The 24,153-nt window shown below is 37.7% G+C and overlaps 1 protein-coding gene across 1 annotated transcript in view; it reads right to left on the bottom strand.

Moving 5' to 3' along the window:
* LOC127617558 (protocadherin-15-like) overlaps nucleotides 1–24,153 on the bottom strand; it is a 214,307-nt gene that overhangs the window by 154,727 nt on the left and 35,427 nt on the right. The window contains exons 3-4 of the mRNA XM_052089526.1: nucleotides 8,703–8,717; nucleotides 8,433–8,498 (exon numbers count right to left, since the gene is read on the bottom strand). Coding sequence (XP_051945486.1) covers nucleotides 8,433–8,498; nucleotides 8,703–8,717 — 81 coding nt within the window. The remainder of the gene's footprint in view (nucleotides 1–8,432; nucleotides 8,499–8,702; nucleotides 8,718–24,153) is intronic.

The raw sequence follows: 24,153 nt of genomic DNA, 5'->3' as shown, positions 1-24,153 counted from the left end.
TCCTGGGATATTATTGGGGTGAGTAAATAATGAGATAATTTTCATTTATGGGTGAACTATCCCTTTAAATTTCTTGCAGTATTTTCGAGTTGAAGCTGGGACCAGACGGTAATTCCATGAGATGTGAATGGGAGCGAGCGGTCAGAGAATAGCCTGAAAAATCAGATGTTGATCTCTTTTATTATTTAATTAATTAATGACATTTATTTTTTTTAACATTAAATAAAAGTGCATACAGATTATGTATTAAATTATTTAGAGCATGCTGGTAGTAAACAGAGTTTTAGAAGAATGGCAGAGCAAAGCACACACTGTGTCATCAAAGGATGTCAAACTCGCACTAAAAATTGTAAATTTAGTGTTAGGAATCAACTTCAGGAAAGTCAAATTGGCGCCATTTTCACGTCATCTGATAACAGCAATAACAGACAAATAAAACATTCTTTGTGTACACTTGTTGTCTATTTGTATGGGTTTTGCTCTATGTGGAAAACAAATGTGGGGTTGCGGGAAAAGGAGCGGTGGGGAAAAAAGTCACTCTGGGCAGAGACCGGGTGAACATGGAGAAAAATTCAGCAGGAGCGTTCGGGTGCAGGACAGAAAGTTGTGGAAAAAATAGTCCCATGTAGACCTATACACAACTTCATTCCTGTTATGCAGTACAATTTGAACTCTGACCTGAGTTCGGATCTTGCGTTAAAACCAGGAAGTAATCACTATATTGTGTTAGCATAATCAGTGATGGGCAAATATTTACTCCACTGATGGTTAGGTTTAGGTTAAGGGTACAGTTTGTAAAATATACATTTCTCTTCACTGTATTACAGACTACATTTATATTTATACATTTGGCAGACGCTATTATCAAAAGCGCCTTACAAAAGAGGAAAACATAAGCAAAGTTTCACTAGCATCAGAATAGCATTCAAAACAGATTTAAGTGCAACAAGATTTTTTCTTTTTTTTAGTGACTGGTTCAGTTCTCTTGGAAAAGATGCGTTTTTAGACGTTTTTTGAAGACAGAGAGTGAGTCAGCTTCACGGATGGAGTTGGGAAGGTCATTCCACCAACGTGGTATGATGAAACTGAGAGTCTGGGAAAGTGTTTTGGTGCCTCTTTGTGTTGGTACAACAAGGCGACATTCCTTAGCCGACCGCAGGCTTCTGGCGGGAGTGTAGATCTGCATAAATGATTTTAGGTATGCTGGAGCAGACCCAGTGACTGTTTTGTATGCCAGCATCACAGCCTTGAATTTAATACGTGCATCAACCAGCAGCCAGTGGAGAGAGACAAAGAGTGGTGTAACATGCGCTCTCCTAGGTTCAGTAAAGACCAGACGTGCTGCTGCATTCTGGATCATTTGGAGAGGTCTAATAGCACATGCAGGAAGGCCTGCAATGAGAGAGTTACAGTAGTCCAGTATAGTTATGACAAGTGACTGAACAAGCAGTTGTGTGGCATGTTCAGAGAGGAAAGGTCTTATTTTCCTGATATTGTAGAGGGTAAATCTACATGATCTTGCATTCTATGAGATGTGGTCTGTGAAATTTAGCTTGTTATCGATGGTTACCCCTGGATTTCTGACCGTTTTGGAAGGCGATACTGTAGTTGAACCCAGCTGCACGGTGATGTTGTGTTCAACAGCCGGGTTGGCTGGAAAGACAAAGAGTTCGTATCTGGCTGGGTTGAGTTGCAGGTGGTGTTCCTTCATCCAGGCCGAGATGTCTGGCAGACAGGCAGCGATTCGAGCAGTCACTGTGGTGTCGTTGGACTGAAAAGACAAGTAGAGTTGTGTGTCGTCAGCGTAGCAGTGGTAAGAGAAACCATGTGACTGAATGATGGGTCCCAGTGATGTTGTGTATATGGAGACGAGAAGCGGCCCAAGCACTGATCCCTGACGTACCCCAGTAAGTAACTGATGTGGCTTGGATACCTCACCTCTCCAGGCTACCTTGAAGGACCTATCTGAGAGATAGGAGGTCAACCATTCAAGCACAGTTCCTCTGATGCCCAGAGCAGAGAGGGTGGAGGTTAAGTGCAGGTATTTTCAGCAGTGGGGTTACTCGAGCCTGCTTAAATGTAGTGGTAAAAGTGCCTGTAAGTAGAGATTTGTTAATTATGTGTGTAAGTGCAGGTAGGATGGATGGAGAGATGGCCTGGAGAAGGTGTGATGGAATGGAGTCAAAGGAACAGGTGGTGGGGTGGTTGGAGAGGAGGAGTTTAGAGACCTCAGTGTCAGTCAGAGGAGAAAACATAGAGAAAGAATGGTTGCATACAGGAGCCAGGTGTTTGACAGGGTGTGGTGTAGTGAATGTATTTCTGATGGTTGTAACCTTATTTGTAAAAAATGTGGCAAAGATATCTGCTGTCAGTGATGTGTCAGGTGGTGGAGGGGGAGGACAGAGACGTGTTTTGAATGTTCTAAATAAGCTACGAGTGTCTGTGGTGCTGTTGATCTTGGTCTGGTAATAGGAGGTTGTGGCAGGGCGGAGGGCGGGGCCGGGTTGTGATTCTACACACCCGGTCCCTTATCAGGCTAATCAAGCCTCCGAGAGGGATAAAGGCTGACTGCAGAGGACGGTGCGGGAGAGAGAGATGTCGGACATGTCGGTCATGCGTGTGTGTTTGTCTTTTGTTTAAGTTACTCATTAAAATATTATTTACATTGCCAAGCCGGTTGTCGCCTCCTCCTTTCCATTGAACTGCGTAACAGAGGTTTTTGCAGCTTTAACGTTATCTGAAAAAGTTGCAAGCAGAAGTTGATATTTACCTAGATCTGCTGGATCTCTAGATTTACGCCATCTCCTCTCAGCTGCTCTAAGATCAGTCCGATGTTCACGAAGAACGTCTGGAAACAACTCACTTCACAACTCGCTTTTGGTGCCCCTCCGTGGATATTACACTCGGAAAATAGAGCTCACACATGTCCATACACATAAACAACACATACTGATTTGGCCAAATCGTGGAAATCCTGGGTGCTTGTGTGGTCTTTGCTCACTTGGTGTGAGAGGAATTATGAGTGAGCGGCTTACGAGCAGCTCACGACCTCCCGAAATTTTTACAAGTCTAAAAAATTAGGGCCAATATGGTGATCTGCCTGAAGTTGATCAATCAAGAGAATGTGTTACAACTCACACGATCAATGAAAACTGAATGTTTATGAAGCTTTTACACATTTGGAGAAAATGGTCATGTTAAAACTGTGTTTTTCCCATATTATTCACGACCATAGGTTTTTAAACTTTGCAACGTGCGGCTTTAAAGCGCATTCAAATGGACAAGACCTCACGGATCTTCTACAGTACGTCTGCTGGCAACATGCAAGCAGTGACAGTGTGATACAGATGAGAAGTATGTACATTACATCTAAAGCTGAATTATACAGGTTGCCTACTCCACTAAAATAAATCTGCATTCTGCACTAAACATCATGTTTGCGCTTAGATTAAATCCAAGTATAACTGGCAGAAACGGTGCAGAATTTTTCTGCACTTTCTTTTTAATCTTGTAGCCTATATTTTGTGCACATTATTATCAGGCAGATACTGGCAGCAGCAACACATTAACATTATGACTGATGTATGGAGTCACGAAGTCACACAACCGAAATCTGAAACTGTCAAAGGTCGGACAGTATTTGTAGTAATTATCCATTATTATTTAGTGATGATGTTTTAGCTAATGCAGCTCCTGGCCATGCCAGTCTTCTTTTTTTATTTCTAAATTGCAAGTTACAAGTAATTAAAGCCTTCTCTGGCTTTATGTCTTATAATGAAAAATAGTGAAAATATTAATAGGATTGCTTTTGGAATTCGCCAGGTATATAGTCGTGTCGTGTACCACTGCATCCGTTCAATTATCAGATAAACTGACTCGTCATGTGTGCTTGGGCTCACGACCTCCGGAGTGTCAGAACTCGCACGTGTTCGCCTGGTTTTACTTGAGAGTGTCAACTTGAAGCTAATTTGACATTTTTTAACCATCTTTTGAAACATTAATATATATATATATATATATATATATATATATATATATATATATATATATATATATTAGGCCTGTCAATCACTTAAAACTTTTAATCAAATTAATTACATGGTGTCCCGATTAATTAATCGTGATTAATCGCATATACAAATATTTGCTGAGAAAGCCCATCATATTAAATATATAATGATTATAAATATTTATATCAATATATAATTATATACATTTATCTTTAAATATTAACAAATTATATATATATATATATATATATATATATATATATATATATATATATATATATATATATAATAAAAAATATTCAGTTAATTACAATAAATTACATTCCTGTAGCAGAAGAGTTAATCGTTGATAAGACCATACAAAAAGTGGCTTTAGAATACAATGTATTGTTTACTACCATATTATTGATCATAATCCAATCATTGGCATACAGTTCACAGCAATCCATTTCACAAGTGAATTTGTCAATCAATTTATATTGTGGGCTTGTTTAAGGACCCAGTCAATTTACACCTACGTCCGAAATGCTTGTGTAGCGTCTCGGGTGCGTTGTGTAATAAACATAAAATGAATACTCAATCTTTAAACACATCTTGAGATCCCTTAGTTCGGATTTGCGCTCCATCAAGTGTTTCGAATGCAAGAACATAACGCATGTTTGTGTTGTTCTGCCTACTGAAGTGTTTTTTTCACTGTATAAACTGCGCGTTGCACATACAGATGAAATTTCACTTACTGCCCTCTGGAGTAAACAGGTGGTACTACAAGCTTGCATTTCTCAGGAATCTTCCTTATTATGGTCCGTGGGCATTTCGATTAATTGCGTTAATTTTTTTAACGCGTTATTTTTGGTAAAATTAATTGCACTGAATTAACACGTTAAATCGACAGCCCTAATATATATATATATATATTATCATACCAATATCTGTAAATATCTATCATTATAAAAAAGGTGATACAAACCAATTCATACCACACAAACTCACAGAATTTATTATGTGCTCCATACGTATTTTTTTACTGATGTTTTTGCTGTTGTTTTCCCACCAAAATGATTTCACTTCCTTGATGATGTTATTTGGGACCTGGCTTTTCTTAGTTTTCTTAAGACCAAAAGGATAGAAGTAACATAGGAAAATACAGATTTTTAAATTGATTACCAATTTAAACAATATTCTCAAGAAAACAGTCTGATAACCAAGCTAAACCCTTTTTTACTGGCCAGTAAAGCAGCTCTGATTCTTATATGTTCAAAGAACTGGTTCTGAATTCAAATCCTTGCCACAAAGAGCCCTGAAGAATCCTTAGGTCAGATGGACTCTAATATTTCAGATCCCTAGAAATATCCTCAAAATGGGTCACTTTTGATGACCAGATATAACGTCTATGATGCCGGGATCAAAGTATATCCTGAAGCTCTCGCTGTATGTATTACCAAAGCAATTGTGCTCTGATATCAGTCCAAACATACAGAGACATTTAATGATTGGCATGATTTCTGATATGAGATCTAATTAAGTGACTCTCATATACAGCAGAACACAGGCTGCAAAGATCCCAGTGAATTGCTCCAAAATGTCAATTGTTTATATAATCTAATTTATTTATTTATATATATATATACACACACAGGTGCAGTACTGTGCAAAAGTCTTAACATCAGCTTTAGTGTGTCAATAGGAAATATAAAAGTTAGACTCCCAAACATTACTTCTGAAAAGATTAGAATAGAAGGACAGGGATCCCTGCAACAGATGTCATGGCCCTCACAAAGCCACCCCACTGAACATACACACACGCACACACACACACACACACAGAGGGGGGTTGCAGCTAAATTCATTTTTGAGATGCACACCCTAATGTTAAAGGCTTATTTTATTTTATATTGTATATTGTTATTATAGTTTTTATTTTAGTCATTACCTGGCACCTTATTTTAATTATATTTGTATTATTACTATATTATTATTATTATTATTTGTCTTGTCATTATCTGTTTTGTGTATTAATGCTTTGGCAAAATTGTATGTAAACACAATCATGCCAATAAAGTACTTTATTTAGAGAGAGAGAGAGAGAGAGAGCGAGAGAGAGAGAGAGAGAGAGAGAGAGAGAGATGTCCATTTAAAGGGATAGTTCACCCAAAGATTAAGTCAATCTCATGTTGTTCCAAATCCAAATTACTTTTTAATTTTTTTCTATTTTGGGGAACACAAAAGATGTTAGGCAAACTATTAGTCTCTGCCATCATTTACTTACATTGTATGGAACAAAATGCAATGAAAGTGAATGGTGTACTTTTATTTGCCACAGAAAAAAATAAAGCCATAAGGGTTTGAAACAACATAGGGGTGAGCAAATGAAGATGTTAATTTTCCTTTTATGTAAATTTCCTGATCATAGTCATGAACACTTTGTTTGCCAATAAGGTAGATAATGTGCATACTGTATATAAAAGATTTTCAAAGATTGTGTTGGTCACAAATGAGGGCAGAGGAGAGACATTACTGTCTACTGTCTACATGCTTGTTCAATTTTGTTAATTAAAATGAGCTAATGGAACACAGTTTTTAAGCAATTTGTCAAAACATAATTTCATAATGTGCAATCAGTTTAAATTTGTAAAATACTATAAATGTGTACTTAATCCATTGTATTGGGAAACATAAATCATTTTTTTATAACTTTTACAATTTACTCTATTAAATTAAAATATGGTTCTGTATTTCTTAATTCCAGAAGAAAACTATCAATATTTTGCATGAAGATTACATTTATTTGATGAACCTTTTTGGTGTAATCCCCGTCTGGAGGTCAGAAGAATTTGTACTCGGAAAAGTCATATCCTGGCGGAGTTAGGAGGCAGGGGCGAGGAGCCTACCCCTGTGCAGGACAGGACTCAACTGGTGGTGGCGGGGTGGTGGAGGTTGCCGTGTTAGCACACTGAAACAGCATTGTGATAGATTGTGAGCAGACTTATAAAGCAATGGCTTACATGTAATTGGCTAGGAGTTGCCTAGCTAATGGTGCGATGATGTACAGCTGCTAGTCTTCCCGCTAGAAGTACGCTACACTTACATTTCCCAGCAGGCCTCTGGTTCACTGCACATTCCTAATCCGAAATGGATGCTGAATGAACACTCAGACCCACAGAGAGAGTGAAAACACAAAAACCTCCGGGAAAGAGAGGGAGAGAGGAGGGAAATGGAGAGAAGAGGGAAAAAAAAGAAAGGAAGAATGGAAGAAAAAAGCAGATAGTAAACTCACACGCAGTCGCCAACACCTGTTACATAAACAAACAGGCAGTGTTGTCAAACGCGCCGTTGAGCACTTCAGCAGCGAGGGGCGAGTGGCTCGTTTATCAGCGCATGACACACTGTAGCATCGCCTACACAGAGATACTGTATGTGATAATCGGCCCCAGTGTGCCACCACAACAAAAAACACCATCTGTGGTTCTAGTGAGCACTCACTAACACACACACACATTCTCAGCCAGAAAAGCAACAGGTATCTGTCTCACGAGATGCTGAGAACAGCATGATGTCTGGGAAGTTTGAAACAACTGTTGAAGCAACTTCTGTCTATATCTGAAAATGTTTCTAAATCAATTCTCCATCATTACAATTTCAAACCAGTTTCACATTAGACCATTTACTGTATACCAGAGGTGACCAAATGAAGCACGCAGACAACATCTTCTGAGATTTCCAGTAATATTCTAATCTTTCCAAAATATATGAATAATAAATATACTGTAACTATATTTTTACAGAACACATTCTAATTAAATTGTGAGTGGTGCTTGCCCATGCAAAATTCCACACATTCTGGGTTGATACCAGGTTGTGGGTATGCTGTTGCTAATGTGTTCTGGCTGGCTGATAGGTGATTGCTTACTCTCCAAGTCAAAACTGCACACCACCAAGTTTATATGACCTTCTGGTCCCTAGATATTGCTTATGTCCCTCCTTCAGTGTAAATTATGGGATTTCCTGTTGATTTTACCACCCTTAAAATAAAAGTTAAATACTAAGGTTAGAGGGTATATTCAAATCCCAACCCTTAGTATGAGCAATATCAATTCACCCTAGCAATTCAAGTAATAATTTCACAATTATTTTTGTTTTTGTTTGTTTGTTTATTTATTTGTTTGTTTGTTTTTTGCAGTTGCCATTGGCATCTCTATTCCAATCGTAATCCCTGCAGTTAAATAATAAAACCAAACGGCTTTGTGGAAACCCAAATGTAAGCAAAACCCTGAAGTAGACCACAGAAACCAACTTTACATAAGTGGCTTCCACTGTTCATAAATCACATGAAAAACCTTGATTAATAGAGGGCCAGGCATTACCACAAACAGGAAGCAGTGTGATTTAAGTGCATCGTGACTAAAAGAGGGCAGAGATGCTTACCGTTTGGACTCTCCTCATCGATGGTGACGATAGTGGCAGGTGGACCCGTCCGAGACAACTTACACTCTGTGTCAGAAACAGAAAGAGACAGAAACAGTCAGTCTAGAACCTGCTGTTACCTTCATCACAAAAAAAGGACATTTTGTTGAGTATGACTACAAAAGTGTGATTTTGGTTTAACTAAGGGGAATGAATGTGGAAAAAGAAAGAGAAAACAGAAGTCTGTCTAAGAAGGTTAATGATGTGATAGAGAATAGAATGCAGTCTTACCCTCATAGTGCCAGTCTGAGGGGTGTTAGTGTCAGCAGCAGTGAGAAGAGAAGAAAAAAAGAGGAGAAAAGAAAGAAAGATTCATATGAGAAGAAAGAGTCAGAGAGAGGAACACAAAGAAAACTTTATGTACAGCGGAAGGTTGTGCACTTTTTAGAATTAAGAACTGAATTTGATGGTAAAGCACATTACATGATAATGAATGTTTGAAATTCCACCAAAAAAGTATTTATTTAATTGTTTTTAATGTAAATTAACAAAATATAACATGATGGAAGAACACTTAATTTCCCAAAATTACCCCAATTACAAGAACTGAAAGGGGGGATGATTCTTAAGGCCCCTGCATTCTTCCTACAAAATCGAAGAGGGAAGTGGCATTATGTCATATAGAGCAAATTCCTTTGTCTGTATTCTACCCATGAACACTCTTTTATACCACCATCTTTGCAGTTGTATCAAAGTCATCATAAATGACTACAAGAGAGTGTAATTGGTGCATATTATGGTGTGTGAGCGCATTAGCGTCATCAGTTCAGTATGTAAACAAGACAAATGATACATTATCCAGTGCATATATATTATGTTACGCCACTGGACGTATTGTTGTGGTTGCACTCTTAAAATCATCATTGAGTGGTTAAAACAGCTTCTTTTACTGATCTCATGTGAATTCGACTCATAGAATTATGATAACATTTTAATGTCATCTTAGCTGATGTTTTACATGTAGTCTTGAGCGACCTCATATTTAAATGCTCCTCTAAATGCCTCCCACAGTGGTGGAGCGGGTGTCTGAATGTTCGCAAACAGTAGGCCGTTGCTCAGCTGTTTCAAATTTATTTTTACCTCTGAACGAAGAGCAAAGAAGAACTTCATTGTAAGTGTTGTAGGGGCTTTAAATTCTAATTTTACCCAACCCTGGTATAGTAGCAGCCATTCTTACAGGAGACCATGACAGAGCCTTTCCCCCAGGGGGACCCATCAAGGTTAGCAAAACAAAGTGTAACTTGAAGGAACACTGGCTAGGAGACCAAAGTAGAGGTGGGTGATATACCAGTAGAAATTTGGCAACAAATATACATTTTGGATTATCGTCTGTACCACAGTTAATACTAATATGCAAAACCACCACCATGTGCAAGAAATGAGCACCTCATTCTATTCACGTCACATGTACGTGGTACACATTCTTTCGGAGAAATGGAGAAGGAAGGCTGAGCGGATTTAAGTGAGACTGAGAGAATTAAAGAAAATGTTTTTTTCAGATACTGACCATTTTTTAGTGGCCGCCCAAGCAAAATTTCAGAATATTTCACATTCAGTCAGTTTATATGATGTCAAGAAATTGCATTTTTATTAATGTTAAAAGCTATTGTCACTGTTTGAAATTTCATACACATTTTTAACAATATTGAACAAAGTTGATTAAATAAAAATAAAATTACACATATAACAATGATTTAATAATGATATTATATAAAATATAATTTTAGTGCTACTATATCAAAACTACTATGCAAAAAATAAAGAAATAATTTTTAAAAATACCGAACCTCTGCATAAATGCAGCACAAGCCTATTTGTTAAATTCTTTAATATTTACAGTTAAGTTCTGAAGATAAAATTGTATAATGTTTGATTTTGGCTTTAAATATTAATGCATTTACACATTTATTACACTTACTACATTACTACATTTCGTTATATGTTTGTTAATATGCACTTGTGTGATTTAAATTGCGTTTACATTGATATGTATAACAAGAACTAAACTGGTACTGTCTCTTTAAGATTGAATGAGTGCAGTGCATATTAACAGAGACAAAAGGATTAATGAGAGAGAAGTTGCACAATGGTTATCCCTTCATCCATACAACGTATGATTAAAATTAATATACATGTTTTACTTTTTGATCACCAAATGACTGTAAATAACAGAAAGGATTTTTAAAGAGACATAAAACAGAAAATATAGTGTGTGGCTCTCATCTTTGGACACACAAAACACAGAATGAAGCAAAAGAAAAATCTGTATTGATTATGTGTACAAATCTCTCCCTACAAGTTCTCAAATTCAAATCTAAAGGCTCTTGAGTTTTGCAACACTTTTACTGTCTACAAACAGGCACATTACTAGTCAATCTTTAAAATGGAGAATGTAGTGAAAACAGACCGTGGAAAGGTTTAATCAAAGAACCGCATGGTTCAAACGCCTGGGCTATTTAATTAATGGCTTAAAAGACTCATGTGATCCAAGCTGACCTCAGTATATAAAAGAATATCTGACCATGACACTGCACACAGCAGTCACCCACACATCAATCAGCATTAAGAGTCTGAAGCGAATCACCTTACACACCATGAGTCATGAGGGCAAGAGATGGCCAGCACACACAGCAGATAAGGTTCATACCTTCACCGTATGTTGCTTAACTCTTCTTACGCAACTAAGCACCATTTGGCAGGTGAGAAGCAGGAGATTTTCTTCCCATTAAAAATGTATCATCTCAGGCTTTTATCCTGATCAACTAGGGGGTGTGAATCTTTGGGTTAGTCTGCAAAATCAATAATGAAATACCATCACCAAATCAAGAGTTTGTGGTATCTACAGAGGATCACAGAATCAGGAGAAAAAAAACTGCGTATCTTTAAATTGGTAGAGGCCACAGACTACCCAACACAAGTTGTTGTTAGTTGCAGCCTTCAAGTCAATTTAATTCACAATTCATTGGCATTGTTTGATTTAAAAACTTTCTGTACATTCTGAAAGATTCAATTCAACTTAACACTTCATTACTGCATTCATAGGGCTCTTCAAAAATGCCCCCTAACATTTCTAACAATAAAAAAAATTACTACTTCAAGCTGTTTATTGGACCGAAAAGTGCATTATCTCTCATTAGAATTATCTAAAAAAAACATTGGCATATTCTAAACATATTGGCTATTTGGAATACAAAATAGTGTTTAGAAACACAACTGCATTCTTGAGTGACCAAAGTAGATGTGAGAGTTTGACGGTTATGTAGACCAACACATTTTAGTGGTCAATAACTGGTCTAACCAAAAATTTACTTTGTATATGTAACTTAACACGTTTTAACAGAACAATGTCTACAATCATTTCACACTATTTAAAAGAAGCACACAAAACAACTTTAAAACATTGTTTATTAAAACTGACGAGTACACACTTATTACATAATGACAGATTAAGGGTGTGTTCCATTCAGAAGTGATCATCCATTAGCCACATTCCCTTCGTAGACTTTACCATCCACTGTGAGAGCTTTGGAGTGCTGAAAAGTGGGGCTTAAAAATTATGGTAATTTGGAACTCACTTTTAGCATCATTTTTTTCAGTTTGGTTTGGAATTACCATAAAGCATGGCGATAATGATTGTAATCCCTTAGAAGTGCCCTCCAAAGCCATCGTGTGGAATGCCGGGCAGCCTACGGGACAAGTCTAAACAAATCTAGCAATGAGTACTACGGGACAAGTCTAACAAAATCTAGCAACGAATACTACGGGACAAGTCTAAACAAATCTAGCAACGAATACTACGGGACAAGTCTAAAAAAATCTAGCAACGAATACTACGGGACAAGTCTAAACAAATCTAGCAGTGAATACTACGTGACAGGTCAAAACAAATGTAGCAGTGAATACTACGGGACAAGTCTAAACAAATCTATCAGCAAATACTATGGGACAAGTCAACACAAATATAGCGCACACACACACCAAACACACGTTTAAGCGACCCGCGTTCAAGACAGTAAACAAACAGCACCTGATCTAGCAATGAATACCACTCTAACTAAAACACACTTACATACAACTGCAGACTCCTGTAGATAGATCACTTCTCCTGAATGACTTGAATGTATCTAACAGTTTAAATAGCCTACCTGGCGCTGGCCACGCCTTAATGCTACTTAACAGACAGTTTCCTTTCTTTCTTTGCACTACTTGTCCTGAGTCTATTGGCCAGTTCCATTACCAAGAGTCTATTGTACTCCCTTTCCATTCTTAAAACAACATTTATTGAAACTATTTTTGTTGCAAAATCTGAGCATTAACACAATATGTCTCCAATATTTATGTAAACAGTGCTTACTTGTTGTTTAGAAACCCTGTTCACCCAATCACTGTGTGGTAATTAGTCGAAAACAGGATAAATAATATTATACCTAATAATATATTTATTAGTTATTATACCTAATAACTAATAATACAAGTAAAACTTGAGAAAATCACTTTTGGTGCACCAGCTGCTCTGTATATTCAGCATTATTAATGAATGGCTGACAATAATTTTTGCATGTTCCCTGGTCATGTCAGTCCGACTTTACTAATTAGTGGACATTTTAGTGGATTGTTTTGGGAATCTTTAATTTGTAAATCTACATAATGTAGGCTTAGCAAAGAGTCTGATCTAGAGGGATGTAGTGACGCCAACTATATTGGACCCACAGCAAAACTGCAGTTTTACCTGTAACTAAACCATTTTACTCTTTTCACATGCAAAGAGGTTAGCCAATCACAACAGAGAATGTTTAGCTCAAAGCCATGGGGTACAACAGGGCTAAAATCCCCATGGGATATAAGGCTCTTTTGATTTTATTTTATCCCAAAACACTAAATAGCAGCAAAAACTACCACAGGACTTTCCTTAACACCCGTTTGTCACTATGCACCGCAACATTTTTCTGATCCATAACATCATTGAGTGTAATGTCTAAAGTTTGATTTTGAGGTCAAATGATCTAATATTTAATATTTTTTCAAATGTTGCAAATTAATGTAGCTAATGAATATCCTGGAAATTATCAAATTTATAACTATTACTATTGTCCCTATAACTATTGTCCCAGTATCAACACTATATCAATAAAATATATCAATATATCCCACCTGGGGCCCATTACCCCAGGTGGGGTAAAAGGCCCCCCTCACCTCCTTTTTTAAAAAAAAAAAAATATTCAAAACAACCTTCTGTTGTTATTTCTTTTCACAAAAATTATGTTTCTCCATCAATATTCAATAAAAAGCCATTTATTTCTTGAATCATGATACATTTTGTGACCTGAAAAATGCTAATTTTCTTTAAGGTGTGCCTTTAGCCCCATTGTAATGGCACAGATTTTCTCTACATGTGGACAGTCCTTGTCTGTTGGTATCATTGGTGCATGTGCCTGCTGTTGACTGTACTGTACTAAAAGAGTATCACAAAGCAGTGGTAGTAGAACTACCTGTAGAAGGTAGTTCTAGAACACGGTCGTATTCACTCTCAGTCAGATGGGTATACTTTAAAAAGGCTACACGGTCGATGGGGTGCAATCTGATACAGAACTCCGATACACAGCATGCAATAACAAAGAATAACCAGGCCTTTAGAAAGAGGTTGAAGAATGAAATGAAATGAAATAATGAAAATATTTAATTTGTTGTTAAAAAATTTTATAACATTTATATGAGCCTAAGAATAATACAATGAGTACTACAAACATAATTGGAAAGTAAGAGCATTATAAGCTGGTTGCCATGGTTGTCCTATGACAATGTCTGCGGGTTACTGAATTAACACTTGCTACTTAATTTAAAACACAGAAATCTAAAATAATATTGTTTAATTATTTGAAACTCAGTCATGATTTCTGGCCTTCTGTTCTGGTAAGACCACTCATTTGATATGACTTGATCACAGTTGCATCATCTGTTTCTCATTTTGCACTTGCATTTAAAAATCAAATGAGAGAGCTCTACAGGACCTTTTCACTCTTTTTTGAGATCTTCTTCAAAATATCTAGCCCACTTCTGCAGCAATTAGAACAAGTGTCTCCATCTGCTGAAAGAGGCTCTGTGCTTCCTTTGATAGACTCAAACTCAACTGAACAACTAGGCCACAGACGCACTTCCACCCCGCATCAAACAGCAGCTAATCTTCTGTAAGCTCTGTTTACTCTAGTAGTTATCAATACCCAAATGCTCCTAGTTACCCTTTTAAAGACGAATATATTCTCTGCTGCCCTGCATTTATGAGTCCCAGGACAGAGCGCAGTTTTATTAAAGAGCTGCTTTGTGATGTCAAAATCGGAGAGACTTTGATTAAAAGAAGAGCAGAGGAAACGTCACATGGCACTGGGAGAACAAACCCTACTGTGAGCCGAGAGACACACAGTGAGCATCAAGTATGTATCTTATGACAGTATCTTTCTCATTTTCACAAAAACGAACAAACAGGGTTGGAAAAGCACTGCTGACAAAATCAGCTTAGTCTGCTATACACACACAAGCACATTCAACCAGACAGGATCGAATAAGGGCTGGGCGATATATCAAATATACATTATATATGCAAATATTGCAATGTTTTAGCTGGGTATATAAAATTAAGCAACATAGTGAATATCATAATGATTTAAGTGTGATTTTTATTTGGTCATCAAGTTTCCTAAAGCAGGTGTTTTCAAACCTTCTCATGCCAGGGACCCACAAATATGACGATACCCATATAAAGGCAGTATTTATTATATTTAACGATTGTATAAAGACCCATTTATATTGTGAGAGAAAAATATTAAGTGTGATTTTATAAAGACAGCAGGATGTTTAAAAAATTGAAAAACAGTTTTTTGTCATTGTTATATTGTAATATTGTTAAAAGTGTATCTTTTTTTTCTACCTAAAGTACTATTAGAGTAATGATTGATGTATAAACCTGAAGGGAAACATTCAAATTCAACTAAAATGTATTTGTAAATCAGTTTTTACAATAAATATTGCTTCAAAGCAGCTTTACAGAGAATATTACCTTACATCTCCTAGTAAGCAAGCCAAAAGTGACAGAGGTGAGAAAAATCTATGGCTTTCAATAGAATAAAATAGTTGTGAATAATTCCAGGTTTTCCATGAATGCATTTATTTTAAAGCAGAATGGAATTGTAATAATGAATAATTATGTAAATGTTCACTTTTTAAAGATTTTTTTTTATATAATTTGTTATTCACCCACCTTTTCCTCAGAAATGTTCCACGGAATCCCTGCACCCTTTTGTGGCCCCCTTGCGACCCCAGTTTGAAGCAACAAGACATTAGACTAGTTTTGCAATGTCATAAAGATTCACAACCAATTTAATGGTTTGTCTGTGTCTTCACTCAAAAATATTCAAAGAAGTCTGCTCACTTACCATGAATTGAAATGTTTTATTAAAAACATGTGTAGATCATACTGCTGTTTATAACTTAAGAAACAATTGTTTGTGTTCTACATTTACATTTACATTTATGCATTTGGCAGACGCTTTTTATCCAAAGCGACTTACAGAGCCTTTATTACAGGGACAATCCCCCCAGAGCAACCTGGAGTTAAGTGCCTTGCTCAAGGACACAATGATGGTGGCTGTGGGGATCAAACCAGTGACTTTCTGATAAACAGTTATGTGCTTTAGCCCACTAAGCCACCACCACTCCATCTCTGTTGAATAATTGAAAATGAATGCTCACTCAAGGTAACACGGCCACAACACAAAGTTAAATTCCGCAGTTTATCTTTATTTTTGTTTATCTTAATTTATTTTTTAAATGTTTTTATCAACCCGATCGCATGATACGAGGTCATACGAATTTGTATGACATATACAAAACAACCACTTTCTTACAATGAAGATGAAGCATCTTGCTTAGCAACAAGACCAAAAATCTTAATGATCCTAAAATAGGCTTCAATTTATTTTATTTTCTGTTTTGATTTTGTGGTAAAATGTGTCCTGAAATTTTTTTCATGATTCACAAAAAATCTCATAAACATACAATTACTGTACTTTGATACACACACACACACACCCAGAGACCATCTTGTGGAAATCCATTTCTGTTGTATGCACATTTCATTCTATTGACTGATGACAGATGATTTGAGTTGTAGAAGTTGGACAAACTGCCACACACACACACACACACACACACACACACACACACACACACACACACACACACACACACACACACACACACACACACACACACACACACACACAAACATACACACACACTCAGAGCAAAGCAGCTTATGGCTTGATCCACTTATCTGAGAGGCCAGAGCAAATCCTGGAAAGCTAAAAGCTGAAGCTATAGGTTGAGGTCTGGAGTTAACATGGCCTAGAAAGAGCATGATCAATCATAAAGCCAGAAACAACAGAGCACTCGTTCACTGAGTCAGATGATTCAAACTAATCTGCGGCAATCATCTGCATTAAAGCGAAGGAGAATGGCAAGGCCTGTTTAAAGAAATAAAGGAGTGATGAACAGCATATGAAAAGGAGTGTAGGGAGAAAGAGAGAGACAGAGAGAGAGAGAGAGAGAGAGAGAGAGAGAGAGAGAGAAAGAGATGTAAAATTGGCTTGTAATACAACAAAAACGGCATTTGTGATAAAATTGTGTCCCATGACAGGGCCGGATCCCAAAGGCCCATAGGGACACATATTAGAATGCCTCACCCACCTTTTCTTTTTACTTTAAGGGCAATTAGGTGGTTTTAATAGGCTTACATTAGTCAATTAAAAATAGTAGCAGGAGGGAAGAGATACTTGCCCTAAGTTTGTCCCCCTGTGTCTATGATATTTACGAACCTGGTTCTATGAGTCTGAGATGAGAAAATATGATTTCTTGAAATAAACAAACCAATAAACAGAAAATCCTGATTTGTTCAAGCAAAAATTGCACTGTTTCTTGAGCATGGGTCAGGTAATTCACACACAGAGGGGCAAACACTGTCCCAGAGGACACTAGGAGATTCCATTAATGTGTTTTTTGAGAAATGGAAGTAGACAGCAGTCACAGATCAACTGAAACTGATGAGACTGAGACTCAATATCCTCATTGCCTCACAGGTGGAATCACAACCACAGCTCTTAAAGAACTTCATCGAATTGCACTGAATTTCAGCAAAAGCTTAGTATTCCAAATATCCAATTTAAAGGCTTTCAGTGTGATTCGTGCCATTAAGAAAACAAGGTTTCACAACGAATAAGACACCGTATGTGTATCATACATTACGTGGCAGTCATCTAATAATACCAATTGACATTTTAAAACATGTCCACGCATAACATTTTCAATCAAGGAGGTCTAACACAAAGAAAAAGCTCTAATAATATTTGCTATTTATTTGCTTGCAATACATTTTGTTTCGGCAGTGTACATGATTACTTTTCAAAACTTGATCCGACACTGAATGCTCAAAGCAGCCTAATAAAAACTCCTTTAAAAACTCCTGATGTTGCTATAACAATGCAAAAATCAGCCCTTCTTTCCTGTTTAATTAATCAATCGCACGATCATGCAGAACATCTCAGGTTTTTAAATCCATAAGGTGATGACAGCCAACTCGATACACATCACTTAAAGCGTGATTGCATCACTCAAGGCCAGCTAGAAGGCCTGGACTGGGACATATCCTAAAGACCACACCCACCAAGAACAGATAAATCAATCTGACTGATTCTGTAGAAATTCTGAAGGCCTGACGTGGTAGAGCTCAGACTCACATGCTGTTTTGGCTTCGGGCATGCGATTTGTGAAACAGCTGTCACACTTTGCTTATAAGCATAGAGGGATTCATTCTGATTGGATAAACTTTTAGTTTTTTGCTATTCATATGTAGATGAATTAGGAGTGGAAATCTATTGAAAATACATAGGCAAAAAGGTGAATGAGAATGAAAGGATGAAAAAATATTAATTTATTAGGCATGTTACGCCAGCAGAGAAGGCTTTGCTGGCCCTGAGAAATCGACACTGACAGTAGTTGATGACAAGAGCTGTAGGCACATGAGATTTTTTATAGACTGATGAGAGAGACAAAGAGGAAGAGAAAGAGAGATGCACTGCAGGTTTCTCTCTCAATCTTCATTTACACACATAGAATGAGGTTTAAAAACAGCAGTGCAGAAGATTTCAGCCCCCCATCTATTCACTGATCAGAGAATCGTGCTGATTCCCAGCATGCTTTCAAATGTTTCTCTGGGCGATTAGAAAAGTGCCACAACAAAACAGAAAAATAAGTCAGCTAAGCGCTTAGAGCTGTGACCATAATAACACAGCATGCAGAAACCACAAAATACACCAGAAAAGCAATAAACATCTAATAAACATGAAAACAAATAAAAATAAAATAGACCTTTCGAAAAAAATAAAATAAAAAGGTTTGTTCTTTAGTATAGAACAATTATTTGTGTCCTAAAAAAAAACTAAAAAAACAATTATTGCTTATTTAAAAGGGAAATAATTCAATGGGAAAAATGTATTCACAGCAAAAAAAATAAAATAAATACAAATGTATTGATGCATAATGGATAAGGTTGTGCTGTCAATTGAGGTAAGGTAACAATTTTCATCATAATCAAGCATATTCCTGGTCTTCTCATTATTCTCAGTGGTGATTCTCATTAGATTCTCATTAATACAACACTAGTACTGAAACATAAATGCAACACTATTATTTATTAAATCAGCATAATGTAATTTAAAAAGTGCAACAAATACTACAATAATATATATATATATATATATATATATATATATATATATATATATATATATATATATATATATATATATATATATATATAAATACTTTGTCATTTAAATAAAATATTATTTATTTATTATTGCATTACAGTAATGAGAATTGGGGAGGAAAATGTGCATAATTGTTATAAAAATAAACTACAATGGAAAAAAATCCATTGTAATCCAATCTTTAAGCAAAATAATATATTGAGATTTTTTTTATGATTTTGGGGTGAAATATGGCCCAGGCATGTTCGTGATTGTTTTCGTGGGATTCACGTTTGTTCTTTTGGGTGTACTACATAGCCCAATTCGATATTATGCCTAATATTACTGCTATGCCTCATATGTGTCTGTATGTTCTCTGTATATAAATACTGTCTGAAGTGTGCAACTCAGATCAGAGAAATCTGTGTATAATGGCTATTTTCCCTTCTTATGTTTTTCCCCACATGCATTGCTGTTTCTCAGGGTCTTTGGCGCTTAGTGAATGTTAAAGCAGCTCAGTTGGATTTAGATTGTGTGACTGTCTCAGCCAGTCAAGAACTCACACTGTGATCCTGATAAACTCTTGGCTGCTGGCTCTGGAATTTCTGTCCTTTTGTTGTGTCTGTGTGGGCAAAGTATTTCCTACAAATAAAATAAAAGGTACAAGAAATGTGGAATTCAGCTGCCCTGTCTAATAATAAACTGCTTTAGGGAGCACTGATGCTAATAAAAATTGGCTGTCAGTATTTAAATCATTAGAGTCACTGTGGAATTTCTTGTCTATACTGCAAAAACTGTGTCGCCACCAAAATGCTTTTAAATACTTTTCCCTTTTGTATGTCTGTCTGGCTACTTTGTCTTGTATGTGAGGGTAACATTGTCTTTTTTACTGCCTATTTTTTGGTCCCTCAGCCTTTTTGGTTCTACTCTCTCTCTCGCTCTCTTCATCTCTCTCTCTCTCTAGCTTGTGTGCATGTGTGACGGCATCGTAGAATCTTCCCATTGGAAAGAAAAATTCCAAATGAGATCTCTTTAATACCTAAATTGTTTCAGACAGCAATGGGATTACATGGAAAACAAAAGAAGACTTTCTGCTTCTTCTTTTTTTCTCCTGAGAAAAAGACCCTAGTAATCTCACATGTGTCTCCTCTTGAGCTCCAGAAGACATCTCACCAACATCTCAAACTGTGCTCAATATTGCCAAGGTATTATAGCCTGTAAATAGATTTTAAATTAAGATGTCAATATGAACTCTTATTAAACATAACATTTTCCCACATTTTATGATATTCAGATTTATTTTTATCTATAGCTCAGTTACAGTGAGTGAATCATTTTCTGATTTAGGCAAACATCTGAGACAAAGCTGACACTTCAATGACTACTCAAGTAAGTCTCCTGAGCTAAGAAAGCTCAACCTCTGAGCAATAAATGTTGCATTTGAATATCCAGCTTAATATCACTCATTCTAACTTTTGACGTTAATTATGTCAAAACAGGGTCAATGGTTTCTACAACTGATTTTGTGGGAAAATCTATGGAATTCTGTGGAACGGATTTAAACATGGTAAAATGTGTTAAACAGAGGGAGCGTGCACTCTTATCAATAGCTAATAGCACAATCAAATTTGCCAAAATAGTTACTAAACAAACACGCAAAGGGTCTGAACTTTGTGAATGATGGGCATTCCAATTCTGCAGAGCTCTCTGTGGAGATCTGCACAAACAGATTCCATGTGGGTCTGCTCACCCTGCTTCTGAGAAAACACCTCCATCTGGTTTGATCATCTGTGGCTTCTCCCCATTGTTTAGTGTCAATATCTAGAGCTCTAATGTTCCACTTAAAGACTTATCCAAGAGCTCATCTGCCAGATGAAGCAGACTTGTGGGTATCTGTTCACATCTAACAATCTTAAAAAATTACATTCTTAATTAGTATTTTTGTCTTGTTTTCCTGTAAAAATATCTAAACATTCTTCAAACAAGACAGATTTACTTGACAAGCAAAATTGCATAATATGTTTAGTCTCGTTTTCAGAGAAATCAAATTAATTTAGTGAGGTTTATGCTTAAATCAAGGAAATAGGATAACAAGTTTATTTTTCTTACCCCTCAATTTTTTCTTAAATTTCTTAAATAAATTTAGTCATATTTTTCTGAAAACATTATATTAATATGTAAATATATAAAAAATACAGTATATAAATAGTGAGTGTGATGCATCCCCCCCAATATTCAGATTAGTGGTCCATCGATGGGTTTTGCAAAAGCAGATTCTAAAAATTATTGGTCCCTTTTTTTTATTGAATCAGATACACATGAGATCCAAATGAGAACCAACTGTGTTGGCCTCAGTGACATCATATGTATGATGATCATGTGATACTAAGTTTGAATATGCACAAGCATGAGTGAGATTTAAGAACTGAACAACTTTATTGTTCTTTTTGGTCACTCTACCCTTAACTTGTATGGAAAAGAGCGGCTTAGACCTTCTGTTAATCATTTCCTTTTGAGCTCCATGTAAGATAGAAAGTCAGATGAGTCTGGAACAAGTGTTATGAGTGAACTATCCCTTCATCAAGAATTTAATTCAAATGTTGTTCCCTATCAAAAAGCTACACTTTGATGCTGCACTGATTTAGCGCTTAGCACTCCTTTTTGTCTTTAGGAGTGACTGGCTGTGAATATGTGTGCAACACGTCAATGAAATTGACTAGAATTTAGAGCCTCTGCTGGTGACATCACTGGATCCATTCGGCCTAGCCCTATCACCCCACACATTCACGAAAGGCTCATTTGCGACTCCAGGGTATCCGCATTCTGAATTACATAGACAGCTGGCTGATATTAGCACAGTCACAAGAACTGGCAGTGCAGCACAGGGATATCATCTTAGCTCATCTGGTTTCTCTTGGTCTGAGACTCAACGTCAAAAAAAAAAATCTCTCTCCCACTCAGGAAATTACCAATCTGGGCGTTGTATGGAATTCAATCATGATGAGGACCCAATTGTCTTCCACTTGAATCGTGTCCATTCAGAACACCCTGAGCAAAGTCAGGCTAGGACAAGGTTGGACTGTTCGTCAGTATCAACAAATACTAGGTCTCATGGCATCTGCGTCCTCAGTGATCCCTTTGGGCCTTCTGCAGATGACAGTTGTGGCACAAAGCCAGGTGATTTCATCCAAGGCCCAGTCCCCTAAGGCAGATAAGGGTTACAAGGGTTGCATGCTTCATACCCTTTCTATGTGGTTCAGACACCTCACCTTGGGTCCCACTCTAGGTGCGTCTTGCCGTCGCAAATTGCTAACAACAGATGCCTCCCTGATGGGCTGGGGTGCGGTCTTAAGTGGTCGTCCAGCTCAAGGGGAATGAGAAGGTCATCAGCTTGATTGGCACATCAACTGCCTCGAGTTGATGGCGGTACTTCTGGCTCTGAAATTCTTCCTCCAGTATTTGAGAGGCTGCCATATCCTGGTGCGGGTGGACAACACAGCAGTAGTCTCTTACATAAACCATCAAGGAGGTCTACGTTTACACCAGCTCAAAAGACTGGCACGGCAGATTCTCCTTTGGCCCAGGGCAAGCTCCTGTCAATCAGAATATTTTATATCCCTGGATGCCTGAATGTGGGAGCAGATTTACTGTCCAGACAGAAAATACCGACGGGGGAGTGGAAACTCCACCCCAAGGTAGTGGAACAAATCTGGGTGAGATTTTACAGAGCGGAAGTGGACCTTTTCACCTCCCAACAGTCACCCATCCCCCCCTGGGTCTGGACGCGATGGCACATAAATGGCCCAGAATGCGCCTGTATGCTTTTCCTCCGGTTTCTCTGCTTCTGGGAGTCTTGGCCAGAGTTCGCCAGCAAGGGTTACTGATAGCGCCGCATTGCCCGAACAGGGTATGTTTCTCGGAGATAATGTCTCTCCTTGACGGCTCGCCTTGGGCGATTCCGGACAGGAGGGACCTTCTGTCCCAGGCGCAGGCACAATATTTCATCCCGAGTTCCCGAGCTGTGGAACCTTCATGTTTGGCCCCTGAAATGTACCAACTGAGGAACACTGGGCTTTCACCTGAAGTTATCGAGACCATTCTAAGTGCTAGGGCTCCCTCTATTAGAAGTTACGCCAATAAATGGGGTGTCTTCGAAAGATGGTGCAGTGCGCATAATGCGGATCCAGTTAACTGCCAGATTGCTTCAGTTCTGGACTTTCTGCAGGAAAAATTATCAGCAGGCACATGCCCCGCCACTCTCAGGGTTTACGTGGCCTCTCTATCGGCTTGCCACGCCCTGATTGACGGGATACCATTGGGGAGAGATCCTCTGCTCGCTCACTTCATTCGTGGAGCAATGCGGTTGAGACCTCCTGCTAGGACCAGGATCCCTTCATAGGACTTAGCAATAGTTTGAGAGCCCCTTTGAACCTCTAGCGTCAGCGTTTGATAAACGTCTGACTCTCAAGATGTTTTTTCTTATGGCAATTACTTCTCTAAAAAGAATTGGGGAGCTACAGGCTCTGTTTGTCTTGCCAGCATGCTTAGATTTTTCCCCAAGAATGGCTAAAGCAATTTTGCACCCTCATCCTGACTACCTGCCTAAGGTTCCTTTCTCGACCGTACAGCCGGTCACTCTCGAAGCCTTCTGCTCCCTGCCGCTTACAACGCCGGAGCATGAAAGTCTACATAGACTGTATCCTTTAGACTTATTTCCACCGCGCTAGCTAGTGGCGTAAGTCAAGGCAACTATCCATTTGCCATGGGGCTGCAACGAAGGGGCGGCCGCCACCAAGCAAACTATGCCACATTGGGTGAGGGATGCTATTGCCCTGGCCTACGAGGCGAGCGGTCAAGCTTGGCCAGTAGGTATCAGGGCTCACTCT

Source organism: Xyrauchen texanus, chromosome 24 (assembly GCF_025860055.1).
Source record: "Xyrauchen texanus isolate HMW12.3.18 chromosome 24, RBS_HiC_50CHRs, whole genome shotgun sequence".
Classification (NCBI taxonomy): domain Eukaryota; kingdom Metazoa; phylum Chordata; class Actinopteri; order Cypriniformes; family Catostomidae; genus Xyrauchen; species Xyrauchen texanus.
Note: the sequence above shows the minus strand (reverse complement) of the source record. Positions and strands in the feature narration are given on the sequence as shown.